The 21,589-nt window shown below is 36.3% G+C and overlaps 1 protein-coding gene across 1 annotated transcript in view; it reads right to left on the bottom strand.

Moving 5' to 3' along the window:
- The window catches only part of Gm34521 (predicted gene, 34521), a 113,335-nt gene that overhangs the window by 20,938 nt on the left and 70,808 nt on the right, over positions 1–21,589 (bottom strand). Inside the window, exon 4 of the mRNA XM_006528371.2 lies at positions 19,353–19,490. Coding sequence (XP_006528434.1) covers positions 19,353–19,490 — 138 coding nt within the window. The remainder of the gene's footprint in view (positions 1–19,352; positions 19,491–21,589) is intronic.

Genomic DNA, 21,589 nt, shown 5'->3' with positions numbered 1-21,589 from the left:
TTAAATCTGGGTCTAGATTTTCGGTTGTGTTGGGGTGCCCAGGACTAGGTGGGGTGGGAGTGCTGCGTTCTGATGATGGTGAGTGGTCTTGATTTCTGTTAGTAGGATTCTTACGTTTGCCTTTCGCCATCTGGTAATCTCTGAAGCTAGCTGTTTTAGTTGTCACTGTTAAGAGCTTGTTCTTCAGGTGACTCTGTTAGCCTCTATGAGCAGACCTGGAGGGTAGCACTCTCCTTAGTTTCAGTGGGCAGAGTATTCTCTGCAGGCAAGCTCTCTTCTTGCAAGGCAGGTACCCAGATATCTGGTGTTTGAACCAGACTCCTGGCAGAAGTTGTGTTCCACTCACTAGAGGTCTTAGGATCACGTGTGGAATCCTGTGTGGGCCCTTGCGGGTGTCAGGCGACTCAGCTGGCAAGGTAGCCCGGGGCTCGAGTGGAGCGGAAGGGGTTTGTGCCCCAGATCAAGCCCGGGTAGCCTGCTTCCCTATGTACCGCAGTCTCAAGTTCCCCGCGATTGGATTGGGGCAGGCGCTGTGTTCCACTCACCAGAGGTCTTAGGGTCCTGTGGGGAGTCCCGTGTGGGCCCTTGCGGGTGTTGGGCAAGACTCTGCTGGCAAGGTAGCCCGGGGCTCGAGTCCTACTTTCTTTAGAATGTATTTTTGTCTAGTATTCTACAAAAAGTCACTATGATATTATTTGATTTCCTCTACTCTTGTGAAGGCAGTTTAGTACATGAGTATTTTTCAACATTTTATGTCTGGAGATTCATGATTACAGGGTGGTCTTACACAGCCACCATTTTAGGATATCTGTTGCATTTTATACATTTTGACAGTATACATCTTTCCAAAACCATTAACAAAAAGACTCTTTACCTCACTGTGTTTTATGAATACCTTTAATAAAATACTTTTAAATGTTTTCTTCCCATAGTCTATATAATCAATCTTTGTGTCAATGTCATACTACTTCACAGGATAATTTATAATCAGAAAACTGATACATCCACAGTTTCTCTGTTTGCTCAAGATTTTATTCAACTACTTTAAGTGCCTTTTTAGGCCCATTAAAATTTAGATATATTTGTTTCTTCTGGTACTATGAATAATGTTGTTGGTAATGGAATGAGAAATGAAGAAATTGTGATATATACTATATGCATGTGCATTTGCATGTGCATGTGCGTGTTTGTTTGTTTGTGTAGAATTACATTATATAAAATGTACCATATAAAATGTATCAAAATAAATGATAAAACAAGATGAAATTCATTAGTTTGCATTAATTTTTTTTTTAGTTATTTATTTCTTTGTTGTTTGAGATAGGGTCTAATGTAGTCCAGGTTAGCTTCAAACCCATTATGTAGCTAAACTGACCATGAACTATTGAGCTTCAGACTAAATCTCCCATGAGCTAGGATTACAGTCATATATCCAACAGTGGAGATTATAGGCATCAAGCTTAAATTCTGTCATTTGCAAAACCTGAAATAATCTAAAAATATGTTAAGTTAAATTAGCAAAAAATTTAAAAAAACAAGGGGTCTAAAAAATGGTTCAGCTGTTATGAGCACAGGATGTTCTTCCTGAGAGCCTGGGTTTAATTTCTAGCACCCATGTAGTAGCTAGCTCACAACCATCTGTAACTCCTGTTCCAGGGCAACTGGTGTCATTTTCTGGCTTTTTATACATCATGCATGTATGTGATGGACAGATTTGCATGCACACAAAACACCATACACATTAAAACAAAATAGTAAAGGAGAGAGAAAGAGAGAGAACCTTTTTAAAAAGATAAATTTGTATAATCTCAGCAGCATCCAATATCTAGAATGTGTTAGCTACCTAGGAAGTAGAAAATTGCTTCATGAGAAATTATGGATTTTAGAAGAATTGAATGATTTAAACAAGTACATAAGTTAGAACTAGACTAAAAGGAAGGAATATGTTTTATTAGTTGATCACAATATAGAATGAACATAGCAAAAATAATGTTGCATAAATTACACAGCAGAGTTTTAAATGTCTTATCACAAGAAAAACCTGACAAATATGTGAGATGATACTTGCCATGATTATTCTGATTATATGAATTAATGTTTTGATAGGTTATATAATCCATACATGTATTAAAACACCATATTTTACTTCACAAATTGTTAAATTGCTATCATGGATAAGAGTTAATACAAATATATATAGTATATATATATATATATATATATATATATATATATATATACACATATATCTTATGCATGCATCTAACAAAATGAAATTGCTACTCTGTTATAATAGCTTAATAGAACTCCTAGTCTAGAACTATAAAATTATGTGAAAGTAGACAATTGGAGTTTTACTTAGGTGTACTGATTCCAGTGCTTGATAAAGCCATTAACCCTTATCTTAAAAATTCAAGCATTGGCCCAGACCTGACCCTGTTCCACAGTGCTCCATACCCAAATACCACAGGATAGAGCTGGTCTCCAAGGAGGACACAAATGACAGTGAACAATAAAGACCACCACTTGTGTTCAAAGAGACCTGCCCTGAGTCCTCAGGACACAGGAACCAAAGAGCAGCTGTGGACAGGATCCTTCCAGTTTCTCTTTGAACCCCAGAGCTGACATTGTGCCACAGCTCTCCATACCCAAATTCCTTCCCTAGGGAACTGGTGTCACAGGCTTGCAGGAGGGACAAGCCACATTCAGAGGTAGCAAGACCAGCTGCCATCAGAGATAACCAAATGGCAAGAGGCAAGGGCAAGAACATAAGCAACCGAAACCAAGGATACTTGGTATCATCAGAATCCAGTTTTTCCAGAACAGCATGCCATGGATACCCCAACACATGAGAAAAGCCAGATTCAGTTCTAAAATCACTTCTCATAATGATGATAGAGGACTTTAAGAAGGACAAAAATAACTCCCTTAAAGAAATAAAGAAGAACACAGGTGAAAAGGGAGAAGTCCTTAAAGAGGGAACATAAAATTCCCTTAAAGAATTACAGGAAAACAAACAAACAGATGAAGGAATTAAACAAGACCATCCAGGATCTAAAGATGGAAATAGAAACAATAAAGAAATCACAAAGAGAGACAATCCTGAGATAGAAAACCTAGGAAAGATCAGGAGTCATAGCAGAATACAAGAAATAGAATAGAAAATCTCAGGTACAGAAGATACTATAGAAAATTTTGACACAACAGTCAAAGAAAATGCAAAATGTAAGAAGCTCCTAACCAAAACATCCAGAAAATCCAGGACACAGTGAGAAAACCAAGATAAAGGTAATATGTATAGAAGAGAGTGGAGATTCGCAACTTAAAGGGGAAGTAAATTTTTTCAACAAAAGTATAGAAGAAAACTAAAGAAAGAGATGCCCATAAAAATACAAGAAGCCTACAGAACTCCAAATAGACTAGATCAGAAAAGAAATTCCTCCCATTACATAATAGTCAAAATACCAAATGCACAAAACAAAACAAAACAAAATATTGAAAGCAGTAAGAGAAAAAGGTCAAGTAACATATAAAGGCAGACCTATCAGAATTAAACCAGATTTCTTACCAGAAATTATGAAAGTTATAAAATTCTGGGCAGACATAATATAGACCCCAGGAGAACACAAATGCCAGCCCAGGCTACCATTCCCAGAAAAACTATCAGTTACCATAGACAGAGAAACCAAGATAATTCCATGACAAAACCAAATTTACACATTATCTTTCTACAAATTCAGTCCTACAAAGGATAATAAATGGAAAATGCCAATACAAGGAGGGAATCTATACCCTACAAAAAGCAAGAAAGTAATCTTCTTTCAACAAACCCAAAAGAAGATAGCCATACAAACATAAAAATAACATCAAAAATAAGAGGAAGCAACAATCACTATTCCTTAATATCTCATAAAATCAATGAACTAGTCAAACTCAGAGCTGAAATCAACCAAGTATAAACAAAAAGAACTATACAAAGAATCAACCAAACCGCGAGCTGGTTCTTTGAGACAATCAACAAGACAGATAAAGCCTTAGCAAGTCTAAACATAGGGCAGAGAGACAGTATACAAATTATCAAAATCAGAAATGAAAAGGGAGATATAACAACAGAAACTGGAAATTGAAAAAAAAATCATCAGATTCTACTACAAACTGGAAACTCTAGATGAAATGGACAATTTTCCAGACAGACACCAGATACCAAAGTTAAATTGGAATCAGATTAATGATCTAAAAAGACCCATAACCCCCAAAGAAATAGAAATCATCAAAAGTCTCCCAAACAAGCAACAGCAACAACAACAACAACAACAACAACAACAACAACAACAACAACAACAACAACAACAATAACCCCCCACACACACAAAAAAAAAAAGGAAAAGAAAAGAAAAACTGCAGGACCAGATGGATTTAGTGCAGAACTCTGTCAGACCTTCAAAGTTCTAATACCAATACTCTTTACACTATTCCACAAAATAGAAACAGAAGGAACCCTACCCAATTCATTCTAGGAAGCCACAGTTACACTGTATATTTTCCCTTGGAGATGGAATTGTTTCTGTCTAATCAGGAACTTGTCACAATTTCCTTTCTTAGAGAACTGCCTAAGAGATTTTTTTCTACTTCAATCATGTTTAATGTTCCAAACAGATTTTAAAAACAGGTGAGTGCACATTACTTTTAGCTTCAGAAGATAACATGTATATTTAAGAGGTATTTATCTATTATAAATTATTTTGATTACTTAAAAATGTCCCACACACCTATGGTCATTTGATCTTTGATAAGGGAGCTAAAACCATCCAGTGGAAAAAAGACAGCATTTTCAACAAATGGTGCTGGCAAAACTGGCAGTTATCATGTAGAAAAATGTGAATTGATCCATTTCTATCTCCATGTACTAAGGTCAAATCTAAGGATTAAGGAACTCCACATAAAACCAGAGACACTGAAACTTATAGAGGAGAAAGTAGGGAAAAGCCTCAAAGATATGGGTACAGGGGAAAAGTTCCTGAATATAACAGCAATGGCTTGTGCTGTAAGATCGAGAATTGATAAATGGGACCTCATAAAGTTGCAAAGCTTCTGCAAGGCAAAAGACACCGTCAATAAGACAAAAAAAGAACACCAACAGGTTGGGAAAGGATCTTTACCTATCTTAAATCAGACAGGGGACTAATATCCAATATATATACAGAACTCAAGAAGGTGGGCTCCAGAAAATCAAGTAACCCTATTAAAAAATGGGGCTCAGAGCTGAACAAAGAATTCTCACCTGAGGAATACGGAATGGAAGAGAAGCACCTGAAAAAAATGTTCAACATCTTTAATCATCAGGGAAATGCAAATCAAAACAACCCTGAGATTCCACCTCACACCAGTCAGAATGGCTAAGATCAAAAATTCAGGTGACAGCAGATGCTGGCGAGGATGTGGAGAAAGGGGAACACTCCTCCATTGTTGGTGGGATTGCAAGCTTGTACAACACTCTGGAAATCAGTCTGGTGGTTCCTCAGAAAATTGGACATAGTACTACTGGAGGATCCCACAATACCTCTCCTGGGCATATATCCAGAAGAGTTCCCAACCGGTATAAGGATACATGCTCCACTATGTTCATAGCAGCCTTATTTATAATAGCCAGAAGCTGGAAAGAACCCAGATGCCCCTCAACAGAGGAATGGATACAGAAAATGTGGTACATCTACACAATGGAGTACTACTCAGCTATTTAAAAAATGAATTTATGAAATTCCTAGCCAAATGGATGGACCTGAAGGGCATCATCCTGTGTGAGGTAACACAATCACAAAGGAACTCACACAATATGTACGCACTGATAAGTGGATATTACACCAGAAACTTAGGATGCCCAAGATATAAGATACAATTTGCTAGACGCATATAACTTAAGAAGAAAGAAGACCAAAGTGTGGACACTTTGCCCCTTCTTAGAATTGGGAACAAAACACCCATGGAAGGAGTTACAGAGACAAAGTTTGGAGCTATGATGAAAGGATAGACCATCTAGAGACTGCCATATCTGAGGATCCATCCCATAATCAGTTTCCAAACGCTGACACAAATTGCACACACTAGCAAGATTTTGCTGAAAGGATCCAGATAGAGCTGTCTCTTGTGAGACAATGCCAGGGACTAGCAAACACAGAAGTGGATGCTCACAGTCAGCTATTGGATGGATCACAAGGCTCCCAATGGAGGAGCTAGAGAAAGTACCCAAGGAGCTAAAGGGATCTGCAACCCTATAAGTGGAACAACATTATGAACTAACCAGTACCCTGGAGCTCTTGACTCTAGCTGCATATGTATCAAAAGATGGCCTAGTCGGCCATCACTGGAAAGAGAGGCCCATTGGTCATGCAAACTTTATATGCCTCATTACAGGGGAAATCCAGGGCCAAAAAGTGGGAGTGGGTGGGTAGGGGAGTGGGGGGGGGAGGGTATGGGGGACTTTTGGTATAGCATTGGAAATGTAAATGAGGAAAATACCTAATAAAATATTTTAAAAATGTCAATACTGAGTTGTATATTTTAAAATAAAGTATTAGTTTTAATAAAAAATAGCCCTAAATAAAATAGGGTTTGGAAAGAAAGAAAGAAAGAAAGAAAGAAAGAAAGAAAGAAAGAAAGAAAGAAAGAAAGAAAGAAAGAAAGAAAGAAAGGAAGAAAGAAAGGAGGGAGGGAGGGAGGGAGGGAGGGAGGGAGGAAAGAAGGAAGGAAGGAAGGAAGGAAGGAAGGAAGGAAGGAAGGAAGGAAGGAAGGAAGGAAGGAAGGGGAAGGGGAAGGGAAGGAAGGAAGGAAGGAAGGAAAGAAGGAAGAAAGAAAGAGAAAGAAAGAAAGAAAGAAAGAAAGAAAGAAAGAAAGAAAGAAAGAAAGAAAGAAAGAAAGAAAGGATTAAAAAGAATCAAGTGTGTGCCAGAGACTGTATAGAGGAAAAATTGTCACAGCTCTCTAGTCAAAAGTTATACTGTAGATCATGCTTGCTACAAATAGAATTCTTTATTGCCATTTACCACTGTTTGTTTTGCTAACTCTCAAATTTATATGGTTTTATTAGCAATTACAAAAGCTTGTATGCTTTTATTGCTACCTGCCAAGTATGTACCTGCAGAATTCTTATTTCTGTGATTCCTGCTCCTGTAAACATTTCTAACTACAATGGGAAATTCTTCAGTGATTATAGGACTCAAGGGCCACCTGTTATCTTGCCTATAATTTCAAGAACTTTGTAGTATTTCTAGATCCCTTCGGAGAATTACCTTGGGATTTCAGCCTCTATAAAAATAAAAATTTCTCCTGTCTCTGAGTTCATGGTTGGAATGTTTTCATACCACAGTTACATGTCTGTTTAAATAAAATGCCTAGGGGTTAGAAAACCTTTAGTAATACAGAATGAATAACATATGATGTACAACTTTATAACTTCATTTAACAATAATGTACTTTATACTTACTAAGAGAGTAGATACAAACTACTCTAACAACATGGAAAAAGACACCAATGTGCAAGCTATGTATGTTAATTTTCATAACTGTAACAATCATTTCACTATGTACATGTTTATATGAGCATACAAAACAAAATTAATGTAAACAAATAGAGAAATACAGTGAGAATTTTAGACACACCAAGAGCAAAAGCAACATGTTTCAATTAAAAGATATTCTTCTATAAGAGCGTCCATATATTATATAAAGTGTCATATTTTGAAAGTGACAAAATTGCCAACAATAAATAAAATAAAGTATTCTTTAAAACCAAGAAACAAATATTTTCTTAGAAAAGAAAAGGTGATGAGTTTATCAATACTACAACGGAAAAATTCAATACCATTAAGGAACATTTTCAATAATTGAACTCCCATGGATAAAATCAATAAGGACACTACAGATTTGGCAACCATAGATAATAAATGATCACAAAAGACAATCATAGAGCATTCTAGTCAACAGAATAAGAATAAACCTTGTAATATTTTCAGCACTGTCTTCAGCTTAAGTCTTATTAACTTAAGGCTGAAATCATAGAGTTGTCCACTAAATGAAGCAGATATCATGGACACTATGAAAGACTCCTATGTCACTGTACCTTCAAAGTACTATACACTTTATTTTTGCATGAATTGTATGATTCAACCTGAGCATACACAGATGCATCCCTGTCCATCATTTTAACCTTTTAAAGTATGCACTTTAACCTTACACTGAATATCTACTTCTTTTTTTGATTGCTTATTTCCAGAAGTAGTCTCTATGTCTCAAATTAGCAATAATTATTACTGCATAAGAATACATTTTCTGTTACAATGTGTGTTTCTTTTTTAATGATAATTTAAATTGGCATATATTCATTATAATGACACCGAGTTTTAGGGGTATTTTTATATAATACATAATATGTTTGAAGCAAATATTCCAAATTTTCATAGTTATTTTTTAGTAATGCACATCTTTTTTTTCTTTTGTTTTGTTTTGTTTTTTCCAGACAGGGTTTTCCTGTATAGCCCTGGCTGTCCTGGAACTCACTTTGTAGACCAGGCTGGCCTTGAACTCAGAAATCTACCTGCCTCTGCCTCCTGAGTGCTGGGATTAAAGGTGTGCACCACTGTGTGGAGGCTGTAATGCACATCTTATTGATTGATCTTTCTTAGTAGTGGGTTTTCTCCTATATGAAGATGTATAGAACACCTGTATAATGCACCAATGATTTTGTTCTAGGAGAAATTTTCTTTGAGAAATATTTTCTGTAGGGGAATTTTAATCCAGAAACATGGCTGTTCTGGCAAGGGATCATATCCAAAGCATTCTAGGTCTATATGATTAAGTTAGAATGCAGACACACCTGCAGCACACAACTTCAATACTAAACAATGTAGGTAAGGTTATTTTGTAGAAGGAAGTAGCTGTGTTTGAAAGTGACTTTGAATTGAGGGACAGACAAAGTGATGAATCAGAAAGATTTGACTGAATGAGTCAGAGATAGTATATGCCCTACTAACACAATAACAATGCAGGAAAGAAAGATTACTTTAAAAAGCAATATAGAGGGAGAGAGAGAAAGAGCAAAAGACAGACAGACAGAGACAGAGAGACAGAGAAACAGAGAAGGGAGGAGGAAAAAGAGGAGGAGGAAGAGCAAGAGGAAGAAGAGGAGGAGGAGGAGGAAGAGGAAGAAGAAGAGGAGGAGGAGGAGGAGGAGGAGGGAAGAAGGCAGCAGTTTTACTGAAAGAGTTTTACAGGTGAAAACAGAATGAGCCAGACAATGAGAAGGAGACAGAAAATTAGAACAGATTGCCAAAGTTCGTTTGAGGCCAAGCAGAGGAATTCACTGAGAATCTGAGAGAAGCCAGATTAATTCAGTCAGCTTGAAGAGATGCTTAAGCCAGAACAGTGCACTTGAACCAGCCAGCCAGAGTTCAGAAAAAGAAATGGAAAAGATGATCTTATTCAGTAGTGAGGCTCTGAGAAAACAATTACATCAGGAAAATAAAAGTTACATTTACAGCATTTTTGCTCTCCTTGCTTGCTGTATACTTAATTTTTCTGTACACTAATTCAATATGAACTCATCACATTTAGTTATAATACTAATATATTTTCCTGATCAAAGTAAAATTAAGAATAACAGAAAAGAAAAGATAGAGCATTTACAAATATATGGAAATTAAAACACATGTTAAAATAATTATAACGTTGAATTTTTAAGTGAGAATTAAGAAAATAAAGACATGCAACGCTTATATGCCCCAATACAGGGGAATACCAGGGCCAGGAAACAGGAGTGCATGGGTTGGAGAGCAGGTTGGGGGTGGGTATAAGGGACTTTTGGGATAGAATTTGAATTGTAAATGAAGAAAATATCTATTAAAATGAAAATAAAGACAAATAGAAAATGTGCAAAAACTTATAATATACAACATTGGTATTAAGTTGGAAATATTATCTTCATACTTCCAATTTATGCCTACACTTAAAAAAGGATGTGCCAAAATAAATAATCTAGCTATTCACCAAATTAATAAAAGTAACAAGGACAAACATTACTAGAAAAGAGTCTTGGAGGAACTCCACATAAAACCAGAGACAGTGAAACTTATAGAGGAGAAAGTGGGGAAAAGCCTTGAAGATATGGGCGTAGGGGAAAAGTTCCTGAAGAGAACAGTGATGGTTTGTGCTGTAAGATCAAGAATTGACAAATGGGACCTCATAAAATTGCAAATCTTCTGAAAGGCAAAAGACACTGTCAATAAGACAAAAAGGCCACCAACAGATTGGGAAAGGATCTTTGCCAATCCTAAATCAGATAGGGGATTAATACCCAATATATATATAATCTCAAGAAGATGGACTCTAGAAAATCAAATAACCCTATTAAAATTGGGATACAAAGCTAAACAAAGAATTCTCAACTGAGAAATACTGAATGGCTGAGAAGCAACTGAGAAAATGTTCAACATCCTTAATCATCAGGGAAATACAAATCAAAACAACCCTGAGATTCCACCTCACACCAGTCAGAATGACTAAGATCAAAAATTCATGTGACAGCATGATGCTGGCAAGGATGTGGAGAAAGAGGGACACTCCTCCATTGTTGGTGGGATTGCAAACTTGTACAACCACTCTGGAAATCAGTCTGGTGGTTCCTCAGAAAATTGAACATAGTACTACCAGAAGATCCAGCAATTCTTCTCCTGGGCATATACCCAGAAGATGTTCCAACTTGTAATAAGGACACATGCTCCACTATGTTCATAGCAGCCTTATTTATAATAGCCAGAAGCTGGAAAGAACCCCGATGTCCCTCAACAGAGGTATACATACAGAAAATGTGGTACATTTACACAATGGGGTACTACTCAGCAGTTAAAAACAATGAATTCATGAAATTCTCAGGCAAATGGATGCATTTGGATGATATTATCCTAAGTGAGGGAACCGAATCACAAAAGAACACACATGGTATGCACTCAGTGATAAGCAGATATTAGCCCAGAAACTTAGAATATCCAAGCTATAATTTGCAAAACATATGAAACTTAAGAAGATAGAAGAACAAAGTGTGGATACTTTGTTTCTTCGTGGAATGGTGAATATAATACCCATGGAAGGAGTTACAATGTTCAGAGCTAAGAAGGAAGGAAAGACAATCAAGAGACTGCTCCACCCATGGATCCATCCCATATTCATCCACCAAACCCAGACACTATTGCATATGCCAGAAAGATTTTGCTTACAGGATCCTGACATAACTCTCTCTTGTGAATCTATGCCAATGCCTGGCAAATACAGAAGTGGATGCTCACAGTCATCTATTAGATGGAACACAGGTCCCCTAATGAAGGAGCTAGAGAAAGTACCCAAGGAGCTGAAGGGGATTGCAACCCTATAGGAGGAACAACCATATGAACTAACCAGTACCCCCCAGAGCTATGTCTCTAGTTGCATATGTAGCAGAGGATGGCCTAGTCACCCATCAATGGGATGAGAGGCCCTTGGTATTGTGAATATCATATGCCCCAGTACATGGGGAATACCAGGGCCAGGAAGCGGGAGTAGTTGGGTTGGGGAGCAGGGCAGGGGGAGAGGATGGGGGGGCTTTGAGGATAGCATTTGAAATGTAATTGAAGAAAATATCTAATAAAAAATAATACTACAGAACACAAAAAAAAGAAAAAAAAGAAAAAAGAAAAAACGTTTGGAGATGGCCTTGTTGGTATTGTTCATACAGAGTACCCAAGTTCAGTAATCACCACCCATTTCAGAAAGCTCACAATGATCTATAATTCCAGTTCCAGGATACTGAATACTCACTGACCTCCACAGCCACCTGCACACATCATAGCTCTATAATATAAATTGAAATTGGGTACAGTAATATACTCAGTACTATTCTTTTTCTTTGGGAGAATATAGATAGATAGATAGATAGATAGATAGATAGATAGATAGATAGATAGATAGATAGATGATAGATAAATATTTGTGATCTTCTGTACTTCCATTTTAATTCGAAGGTTATTTTTGTTTTATATCTCTAGAAAGAATGGCATGGGTAATTTTATCAGGATTGCATTTAATTTGCATTTTTTGTAGAATGCTCATTTTCAAAGCACTAATGTTTCTGACCCATATGTATATGAAGTCATTCCAACTTTTAGTTTCATCCTCGATACCTCCCTTTGACATATTAAAGTATTCATAGTAGAAGCATTTTAACTCTTTAATTAGGCTTATTACAAAGTATTTTTGTGGTGTCTGTGGGGGCTCAAGACATGGTTTCCCTGTGTAGTTCAGTTGTCCTGGAACCTGCTTTGTACAATAGGCTGGCCTTGAACTCAAAGAGATCAACCTGCCTCTGACTTGAGAGTGGCAGAATTAAAGTGGTGTACCACCACCACCTTGATGCTTCAAGGTATTTTTAAGGACTCTATGAAAGGGTTGCTTTGTCTAATTTCTCACTCTCTCTCTGTTTATTATTTGGCATAACAAAACTACTTACTTTCATATATTAAATTCATATCCTGTAACATTGCTGACAGTGTTTATCACATCATCTAAATTTAGAGATAAGAGTTAAAATAAATTATTATATCTTACAGTGCAAAAAATCTGGTCTAAGTGGATCAGAGAACTCAATATAAAACCAATAACTCTAATCAAAATACATTGTATACATATATGAAATGAAAGACAATCAAACTTCCAGAATATAAGGTAAATCATTCAAAGCATGATATAGATATAAGTAAGAACTTTCTAAACAGAACTCAATTCACTCAGGAAACAAATTAAGCACAACTGACACTGATGAAACAACCAACCACAACAACCAAAAGAACTTTTTGTACAACAAAGAAAACAATCAAATAAAAAAGCAACCATAAAATGGAATTTTTTTTTTTTGGTTTTTGGGAGAATTTTCAAAAGAAACACAAATGTCTGGTAAATATTTTAAAATATTTTTGACATGATTTATTTGTCAGAGAAATTCATATTAAAACTGCCCTGAGATTCAGTCCAGCCCCAGTCAGAATGGCTATCCTCAAAAAATTGAATGATATCAAATACTAGTACAGACACAGGGAAGAGGAAAAGTTGTTCATAGTTGATGAGTGTGTGAACTGATACAGGTACTGTGGAAATCAGTGTTAGATTTTCCACCAAAGAATAGAAATAGAACTATCATATGCAATAGCTACATCACTCTTAAGCTTATATCCAAAAGATATCTATATCCTACAACAGAATTGTCCATGTTAACTGATGCCCTATTTACAATAACAGGTGAAGGAATCATTATAGATAACTATCAAAATGGATAATTAAAATGTGGTACATGGAATTTTATTTAGCTTTAGAGAAAACGATATTATCAGGTAAATGAATGTAACTGGGAATACATTACATCAAATGATATAACAAGAACCCTAAAAGGCAAATTCCACCTCTTCCCCTTTACCCACATCCTCACCAGCATGTGCTGTCACTTGAGTTTTTGATCATAGCCATTCTGATTGGTGTAAAGTGAAATCTCAGTGTTGTTTTGATTTGTACCTGATGACTAAGGATGTTGAACATTCTGTAAGTGTTTCTGTGCCATTTGAGATTCCTCTGTTGAGAATTCTGTTTAGCTCTGTACCCCATTTTTTATAGGACTGTTTGGTTTTTTTTTTTTTTTTAGTCTTACTTCCTAGATTTCATTTGTATCTGAATAATTGCACTCACCAAACTACCTCTTTTTCTATCTATAAATCTTTATCTATTTATTTGTCTGTATGTCTGCCTTTGTGGCTTAAGTAACATTTTCAACATATTAGTCAAATATGACAACTTAAGTGTGATTTATCTAATGCATTGGTTATGTAATTTATCAGTTAAAATTTTTTACCTTTATACCAAAATCATATAAAAGGAAACTCAAATTTAGCTTGTGCCCTATAATTATGAAAATCTATGAAAGGGAGAATGGGGTCTAGCTATTCAAGACAGCATGTTTCTCAAAAGCAAAATACCTAAATTAAAATGGTAGAATATTTCAGGCACTTATCTAAGCTATTATCTTGAATTATGTTCAGCGAATTTTTAGAAAGGTTATACAACAATCTCAAACCTAAATGAATAATATCATATTAACCCAATGCCAGTAACCCCATACAATGCTATCACATTAGGACTGTGAGTCAAGATAAAGAGATTCTACTTGAAAACACATAGCTATTGTTTTTTTGTTTGGTTGTTTTTTGTTTTGTTTTGGAAGTGGTAGGAAAGGAATGAAAATAACGAATAATGCTTATGCCAGAAAACAACTTCTCTGTTGACTTAAAATAAATAAACAAATATATGTGATAAAGTTACAGTATGAAAACAGAATTCTAAATTTCAACAATACTGTAAGATAACTATATAACTAGACCTTGGTAACATTTCCACATATTTACCCCAAATATTTAAACAGCCCTACAAGAAAGAAAAGATAAATTTTTGTCTTTTCTAAATAAGCCATAATAGCTTGAGACTATAATCCATAGAATGAAGATAATGCTTGCATATACTCATTAATGCTGTAAGAAGACCTCAAAAAGTGTCCTGCTCAAACACTCCTCCATTGCTGATGGGAGTACAAACTTGTACAACCACTCTGATATTCAATTTTGAAGTTTCTGAGCAAAGTGGGAATAGTTCTACCCTAAGACATGGTTATACCACTCTTAGGCATATACCAAAGAGGTGCTCCACCATTCCACAAGGACACTTGCTCAAATACGTTCATAGTAGCTTTGTTCATAATAGCCAGAAACTACAAACAACCCAGATGTCCCTCAACTGAAGAATGGATTAAGAGAATGTGATACATCTACACCATAGCATGCTATACATCTATTAAAAACAAAAAACAAAAAAAAACAAAAAAAAACAAAGACATCATGAAATCCACAAGCATAGGGACAGAACTTGAGAGTATCTTCATGAGTGCGGTAACCAAAGCCAGAAAGACATGGTGTGGTATACAGTCACTTATAATCGGACATTAACCATAAGTACAGTATACCCATGCTACAATTCATATACTCAAAGAAACTAAATAACAAGGAGTGTTCAAGGGAGGATATTTGAATCTCATTCAGAGGGGGAAGTAAAATAGTCACTGCAGGTGGATGGATGGAGGTAAATAGGTGAAAGAGGGGAGGGGAAGGGGGATGAGAGGTGGAGATCAGGTGACAGGAAAACAGGGGATAGAGGGCAAGGAGAAAGAATGGAAACTGGTGGCGTGGATCAAGAGACCTGGTATTGGGGTGGCTCCAGGGACTCTATGAGGGTGACTCTATCTCAGATTCCTAGCAGTGGGAGATACTGAGACTGAAGTGGCCACCTCCTCTAGCCAGACAGGACTCCCAGTGGAGGGATAAGAACAAAGTCAAATAACCTGTACCCTTGGGACCTATAAATATATGGGATATGTGTGTGTGTGTGTGTGTGTGTGTGTGTGTGTGTGTCTGTGTGTGTGTGTGTGTGTGTGTGTGTGTGTGTGTGTGTGTGTATGTGCCAGAAGTGCAGAGCTTGGTCTCCATGTGGATCTCCCCACCACTGGAGCGGGGGCTTATCCTGACTGTTGCCTGTCTATGGATCCTGTCCCCCTAACTGGGCTGCTTTGTCTGCCATCAGTGGGAGAGGACATGCGTAGTCCTACAGTGACTGGATGTGACATGGTGGGGTGGTACCCATAGGGGATCTCCCCTTTCTCAGAGGAGAAGGGGAGAAGGGAATGTAGGAGGGGCTGTGTGAGGGGAGACTGAAAGGAGGGGGCTGCAATCATGATGTAAAGTGAATAAACTAAATAAACAGAAAAAAAAAAACATGAGATGAATTTGGCATTTCCACTTACCCATGAAAAAGTCCCCTGCTTACTGTATACAAGGTATATAAAGCAGGATAACATTGGGAGATGAAACAATTACACATTAACACGAGCGATAACATGTGAGATACATATGTCATGTGGCTACCATTATTACTAGAAGTGTACTTTCTATGTGCTTTGAAAATTTGACTCTCCTTAAAGGTAAGGTCCTGTTTATGAGGTGGCTGGGGGGGCGGGGGGGACAGACATCACACTTATTTAAAAATCAGGTTTCATTAAGCAAACAATATCGTGATGATATGAGTTCTAAAATAAGCATTTGAACATGATCAAATTAGATATGTGAAGTTTTTACAAACACTGTGTTCACTTGGGTTTATTTGTAGGAGAAAAGAAACTCCAGTTTCCTCATGTTTCCCATCCTCATTATTACCTCAGAGCCAGTAACTGCCAGTGACCTTCAATACCTGAGACATTTCTACTTATGCATTCTACTTATGCAGTTCTACTTATACAAGCTGGACTCTGGGTACCACATCTGTCTATAGTCAAGATTTTAAACTGTTAAATTTCTCTCTCAAATTCACTCAATTGTGTATGGGTTGATTTCTTATGAATGCTTGCTAAACTATTAAAATATTTTACATAAAATGCTTTCACTTATTATTATTATTTTATGTATCGTTTTCAAAGTGATCATAAGTCATTGCATACAGAATACATATACATATAAATATACTACAAATTAGACTATGGTAAATATATTCTTTATTTTCACATCCCTCCTACTTCTTTGTATTTGCAATTTCCTTTACAAAAATGTATTCCTTTGAAATTTCATAGATATACAAAGCATCTTAATTATATTTGCCCTCCTTCCCTCCAACTCCACCTGGCTCCCATCCCTTCTAACTTCAGTCCTTCTTTTGTGTTGTTGTCTTATTCTTCAAACCATTGGGTCCAATCAGTGTTGTTCTTCTGTGTATAGCTGTAGGATTATTTGGTTTGCTGTAGTCTGATATAGAAGCACTACCTTTCTTGTTCTATCAGTCATTGGTGGACAATAGTTCCTCAGACAGGCATGATGGGATTCAGGAGGTACTCCCAACTCTATGCCAAAATGTGTATTTGGTTGTTTGATTAACAGATTGATGGATTGATCAATTGATTTTTTTTAAGACAGGGTCTCATTATGAGCTGTGGCTGTCATGGAATTCACTATGTACGTAGACCAGGTTGGCCTGGAACTCACAGAGATCAACCTGACTCTGCCTCTCAAGTGATAAGGTTAAAGTCTTCTGCCACTAAAACTGTCTACTCTTTGTTGGATTTTTTTTAATTAGGTATTTAGCTCATTTACATTTCCAATGCTATACCAAAAGTCCCCCATACCCACCCACCCCCAATCCCCTACCCACCCACTCCCCCTTTTTGGCCCTGGCGTTCCCCTGTACTGGGGCATATAAAGTTTACGTGTCCAATGGGCCTCTCTTTCCAGTGATGGCCAACTAGGCCATCTTTTGATACATATGCAGCTAGAGTCAAGAGCTTCGGGGTACTGGTTAGTTCATATTGTTGTTCCACCTATAGGGTTGCAGATCCCTTTAGCTCCTTGGGTACTTTCTCTAGTTCCTCCATTGGGAGCCCTGTGATCCATCCATTAGCTGACTGTGAGCATCCACTTCTGTGTTTGCTAGGCCCCGGCATAGTCTCATAAGAGACAGCTACATCTGGGTCCTTTCGATAAAATCTTGCTAGGGTATGCAATGGTGTCAGCGTTTGGAAGCTGATTATGGGGTGGATCCCTGGATATGGCAGTCTCTACATGGTCCATCCTTTCATCTCAGCTCCAAACTTTGTCTCTGTAACTCCTTCCATGGGTGTTTTGTTCCCAATTCTAAGGAGGGACATAGTGTCCACACTTCAGTCTTCAGTCTTCTTGAGTTTCATGTGTTTAGCAAATTGTATCTTATATCTTGGGAATCCTAGGTTTGGGGCTAATATCCACTTATCAGTGAGTACATATTGTGTGAGTTCCTTTGTGAATGTGTTACCTCACTCAGGATGATGCCCTCCAGGTCCATCCATTTGGCTAGGAATTTCATAAATTCATTCTTTTTAATAGCTGAGTAGTACTCCATTGTGTAGATGTACCACATTTTCTGTTTAACTGGATTGATTTAGTAAAGGAAGCCATGTATCTTTACACCTTCTTAATCTGTTCCTTGCCTTCATGACTTTTGTGTTCATGATGTAGGATTTCCCAGAAAGATTCTTCAATTACACAGATTTATTTCTTTTTTGTTTTATGGTTTTGAGGACTTAAAAACCTGTTTCCAAGGAATCCTCCAAGATTTCCTCTGTTTTTCTAAGTTGATATCTGCAATTTCATGTATGTATCAAGTAGAAATTTTATGTATAAGACTCTAGAAAAATGATGAGACAATATATATTAAGTGGCTCAAAGAAAAATGAAATTCATGCATAAAGTTAATGAATATATTACTTGGCTAGATTATATATATATATATATATATATATATATATATATATATCCTATAATAAATACAAATGTACATATGAATGAATATATACATATATAATATACACCAACACATATTACCTTGACTTTTTTTCACAACTTGTCTTCACTATTCACTGTTATTAATTCTCCCCGTGGCTTTATTTTTTCACATATCCAATAGAAATGCCTTCATGTTGTTAACTTTCTATGTAGCTCAAGAACTATGACATTTCTTTTAGGACAGTATACTGTCACTCCTAATTAAAACATTATGATTTTTAATGAATTTGGGAAAAACACAAACTCTTGATCATAATCCAAGAATGAAACATTTTCTTTTCATAGCAAAAGACACGCTATTGTGGCCACATGAACCTACAAAGTTGACATAGTGATTGACTTTCAGTTTCTCAAATTTATTAACATTTTATCACATTCAAGTCTCCCCCAACCCTGTGCATTTTCACATATATGTCATGTACTTTTAGAGGAGAAAAAAAAATATCAGTCACCATATTTCAAAATGCATATAAATTATTAAATGTGATTTTTGGGGGATGGGGGGTTTGAGACAGGTTTTTTCTGTGTAGCTCTGGCTGTCCTGGAACTCACTCTGTAAACCAGGCTGGCCTTGAACTTGGAAATCCACCTGCCTCTACCTCCCAAGTGCTGGGATTAAAGGCATGTGCCACTGTCACCCAGAAAATGTGATCTTTCTATAATACAACTAAGAACAAATTTTCCATATGTAGAATAAGAAACAAATTGCTTATGAAAAATTTACATTTGAAAAATATACTTCACTAACCATGACTAATTTACTCAGGATTTCTTTCATCAGTTCAGTTTATCGTCATGTAAAGATTTTATAGAAAAATACACTTATACACATGATTTTGTAGTTATAGTTTATGTCCAGAAAGTGAAGAAACAACTTACCTGATATCATCAGGAATCCACCTCCAACTTTATAACACCCAGCACTGGCAAAGGGCACTCCATACACCAACAGAAATCCCCCTGACAGACCAGAAGCAGCACCTAATATAATGAAGATCATCCAAAAGCCTCTGTACACTAGTGAGGGAAAAAAATACAGTGTCAGAGCATATTATGAAAAATGAGGGCTAACACCTGATACCAACCTATCATTAATACAAGCATCAAGTTTGTTTTAATTTCTAGTACAATAGTTAATCATAATTTGTCACCTAGCATTTCCTACTTATCTTTCCAAACACACCTCAGATAATCGTTTTCATTATTTATCATTTATTACTGCTATACTTGAGGTTACAGACACCCCTGTTGGATCATTGCTTCACCTATCTTACAAAACTCCCATCATAATTGCCTTTTTTATGTACCAGTAATTCAAGAAAATTTTTTAGTATTTTCCACTGTCAACAGAGTTTCCTGGCCCATAGTATAACTCAAAAGATATATACTACATTGAGTCATATGCATTCATTCAGCTTTAGTTCTAAAAGATAAGTGTGGGGTTTTCCTTTCTGTACCATGTTTCTAGATCTAAAGTCTCAGGGTACAACCATTCTATAAGACTCATAATATAAAGCAAGATGTCAAACTGAATGATTAAAATTCAACATTTCTGATTCATCATTTGAACAAACCTTATACCTCTCCCCCTCCAAAGAAATTGTTACTAGAATCTATTAATGTCTGTTTAAAGGCAATTTGTGACATTATTTCTAACAACTCAATCTTCTGCTGAAGTGTATTGTTCTCTCTCTTCCTCTAGACTTTCTGAGTGACTGAGTTCCTATGCAAGAGGGATGTGTGAACACTTGAAATTATCATCACAAATATTTCATTTAAGTACATCCTAAAAGTAAAAACAAATATATATGATAAAATTCCCATAAAATTCCAAAACAATTCTTTACTAAACATAAATGCAATACACACCAATCCAATAGCCAACATCAAATTAAATGAAGAAAAATTTAAAGCAATTCCACTAAAATCAGGTACAAGACTCTCTTCATATCAATTCAATAAAATACTTGAAGTTCTTGCTAGATCAAGAAGAAAACAGGAGGAGATCAAGGAGATAAAGTTTAGAAAAAAAAAGTCAAAGTATCTCTATTTGTGGATGATAGCATAGTATACATAATGACCCCAAAAATTCTACCAAAAAACTCCTACACCTGAGGAACTTATCAAAAGACAGAAAGATTTTCCATGCTCATGAATCAGTAGGATTAACTTAGTTTAATGAGAATGGTCATCATACCAAAAGCAATTTACAAATTCAAGGCAATTCCCATAAAATTCCAAAACAATTCTTTACAGACGTTGACAGAATAATTCTCAAATTAATATGGAAAATATAGCTAAAAAATCTTGAGCAATAAAAGAACTTCTCAAGGTATCACTATTTCTTACCTCAAGCTGTACTACAGAGTAATAATAATAATAAGGAAGAAGGAGGAGGAGGAGGAGGAGGAAGAGGAAGAGGAAGAGGAGGAGGAAGAGGAAGAGGAAAAAAGAAGAAGAAGGAAAAGAAAGAAAGAAAGAAAGAAAGAAAGAAAGAAAGAAAGAAAGAAAGAAAGGAAGGAAGGAAGGAAGGAAGGAAGGAAGGAAGAAAGAAAGAAAGAAAGAAAGAAAGAAAGAAAGAAAGAAAGAAAGAAAGAAAGAAAGAAAGAAAGAAAGAGGAGGAGGAGGAAGGAGGAGAATGAGAATGAGAAGGAGAAGGAGAAGGAGAAGGAGAAGGAGAAGGAGAAGGAGAAGGAGAAGGAGAAGGAGAAGGAGAAGGAGAAGAAGAAGAAGAAGAAGAAGAAGAAGAAGAAGAAGAAGAAGAAGAAGAAGAAGAAGAACAACAACAACAACAACAACAACAACAACAACAATAACAACAACAACAACAACAACAACAACAACAACAAAAAAACTCCTCTGTGTTATTGGCATAGGATCAGACTGATTGATCAGTGGAATTGAGTCAGAGACCCTGAAATAAACCCACACACCTATGGACACTTGATTTCTGACAAAGAAGACAAGACCATGCAATGGAAAAAGAAAGCACCTTCAACAAATGGTACTGGTGTACCCGAACAGAAGGTGAGGAATACCCTTGAACTCATTGGTACAGGAGAAAACGTCCTGAACAGAACATAAATGGCTTAGGCTCTAAGATCAACAATTAATAA

The sequence above is a fragment of the Mus musculus genome, chromosome X (genome assembly GCF_000001635.26).
Source record: "Mus musculus strain C57BL/6J chromosome X, GRCm38.p6 C57BL/6J".
Lineage (NCBI taxonomy): Eukaryota > Metazoa > Chordata > Mammalia > Rodentia > Muridae > Mus > Mus musculus.
The sequence above is the reverse complement of the archived record's forward strand: the minus strand, read 5'-3'. Positions and strand labels throughout refer to the sequence as shown.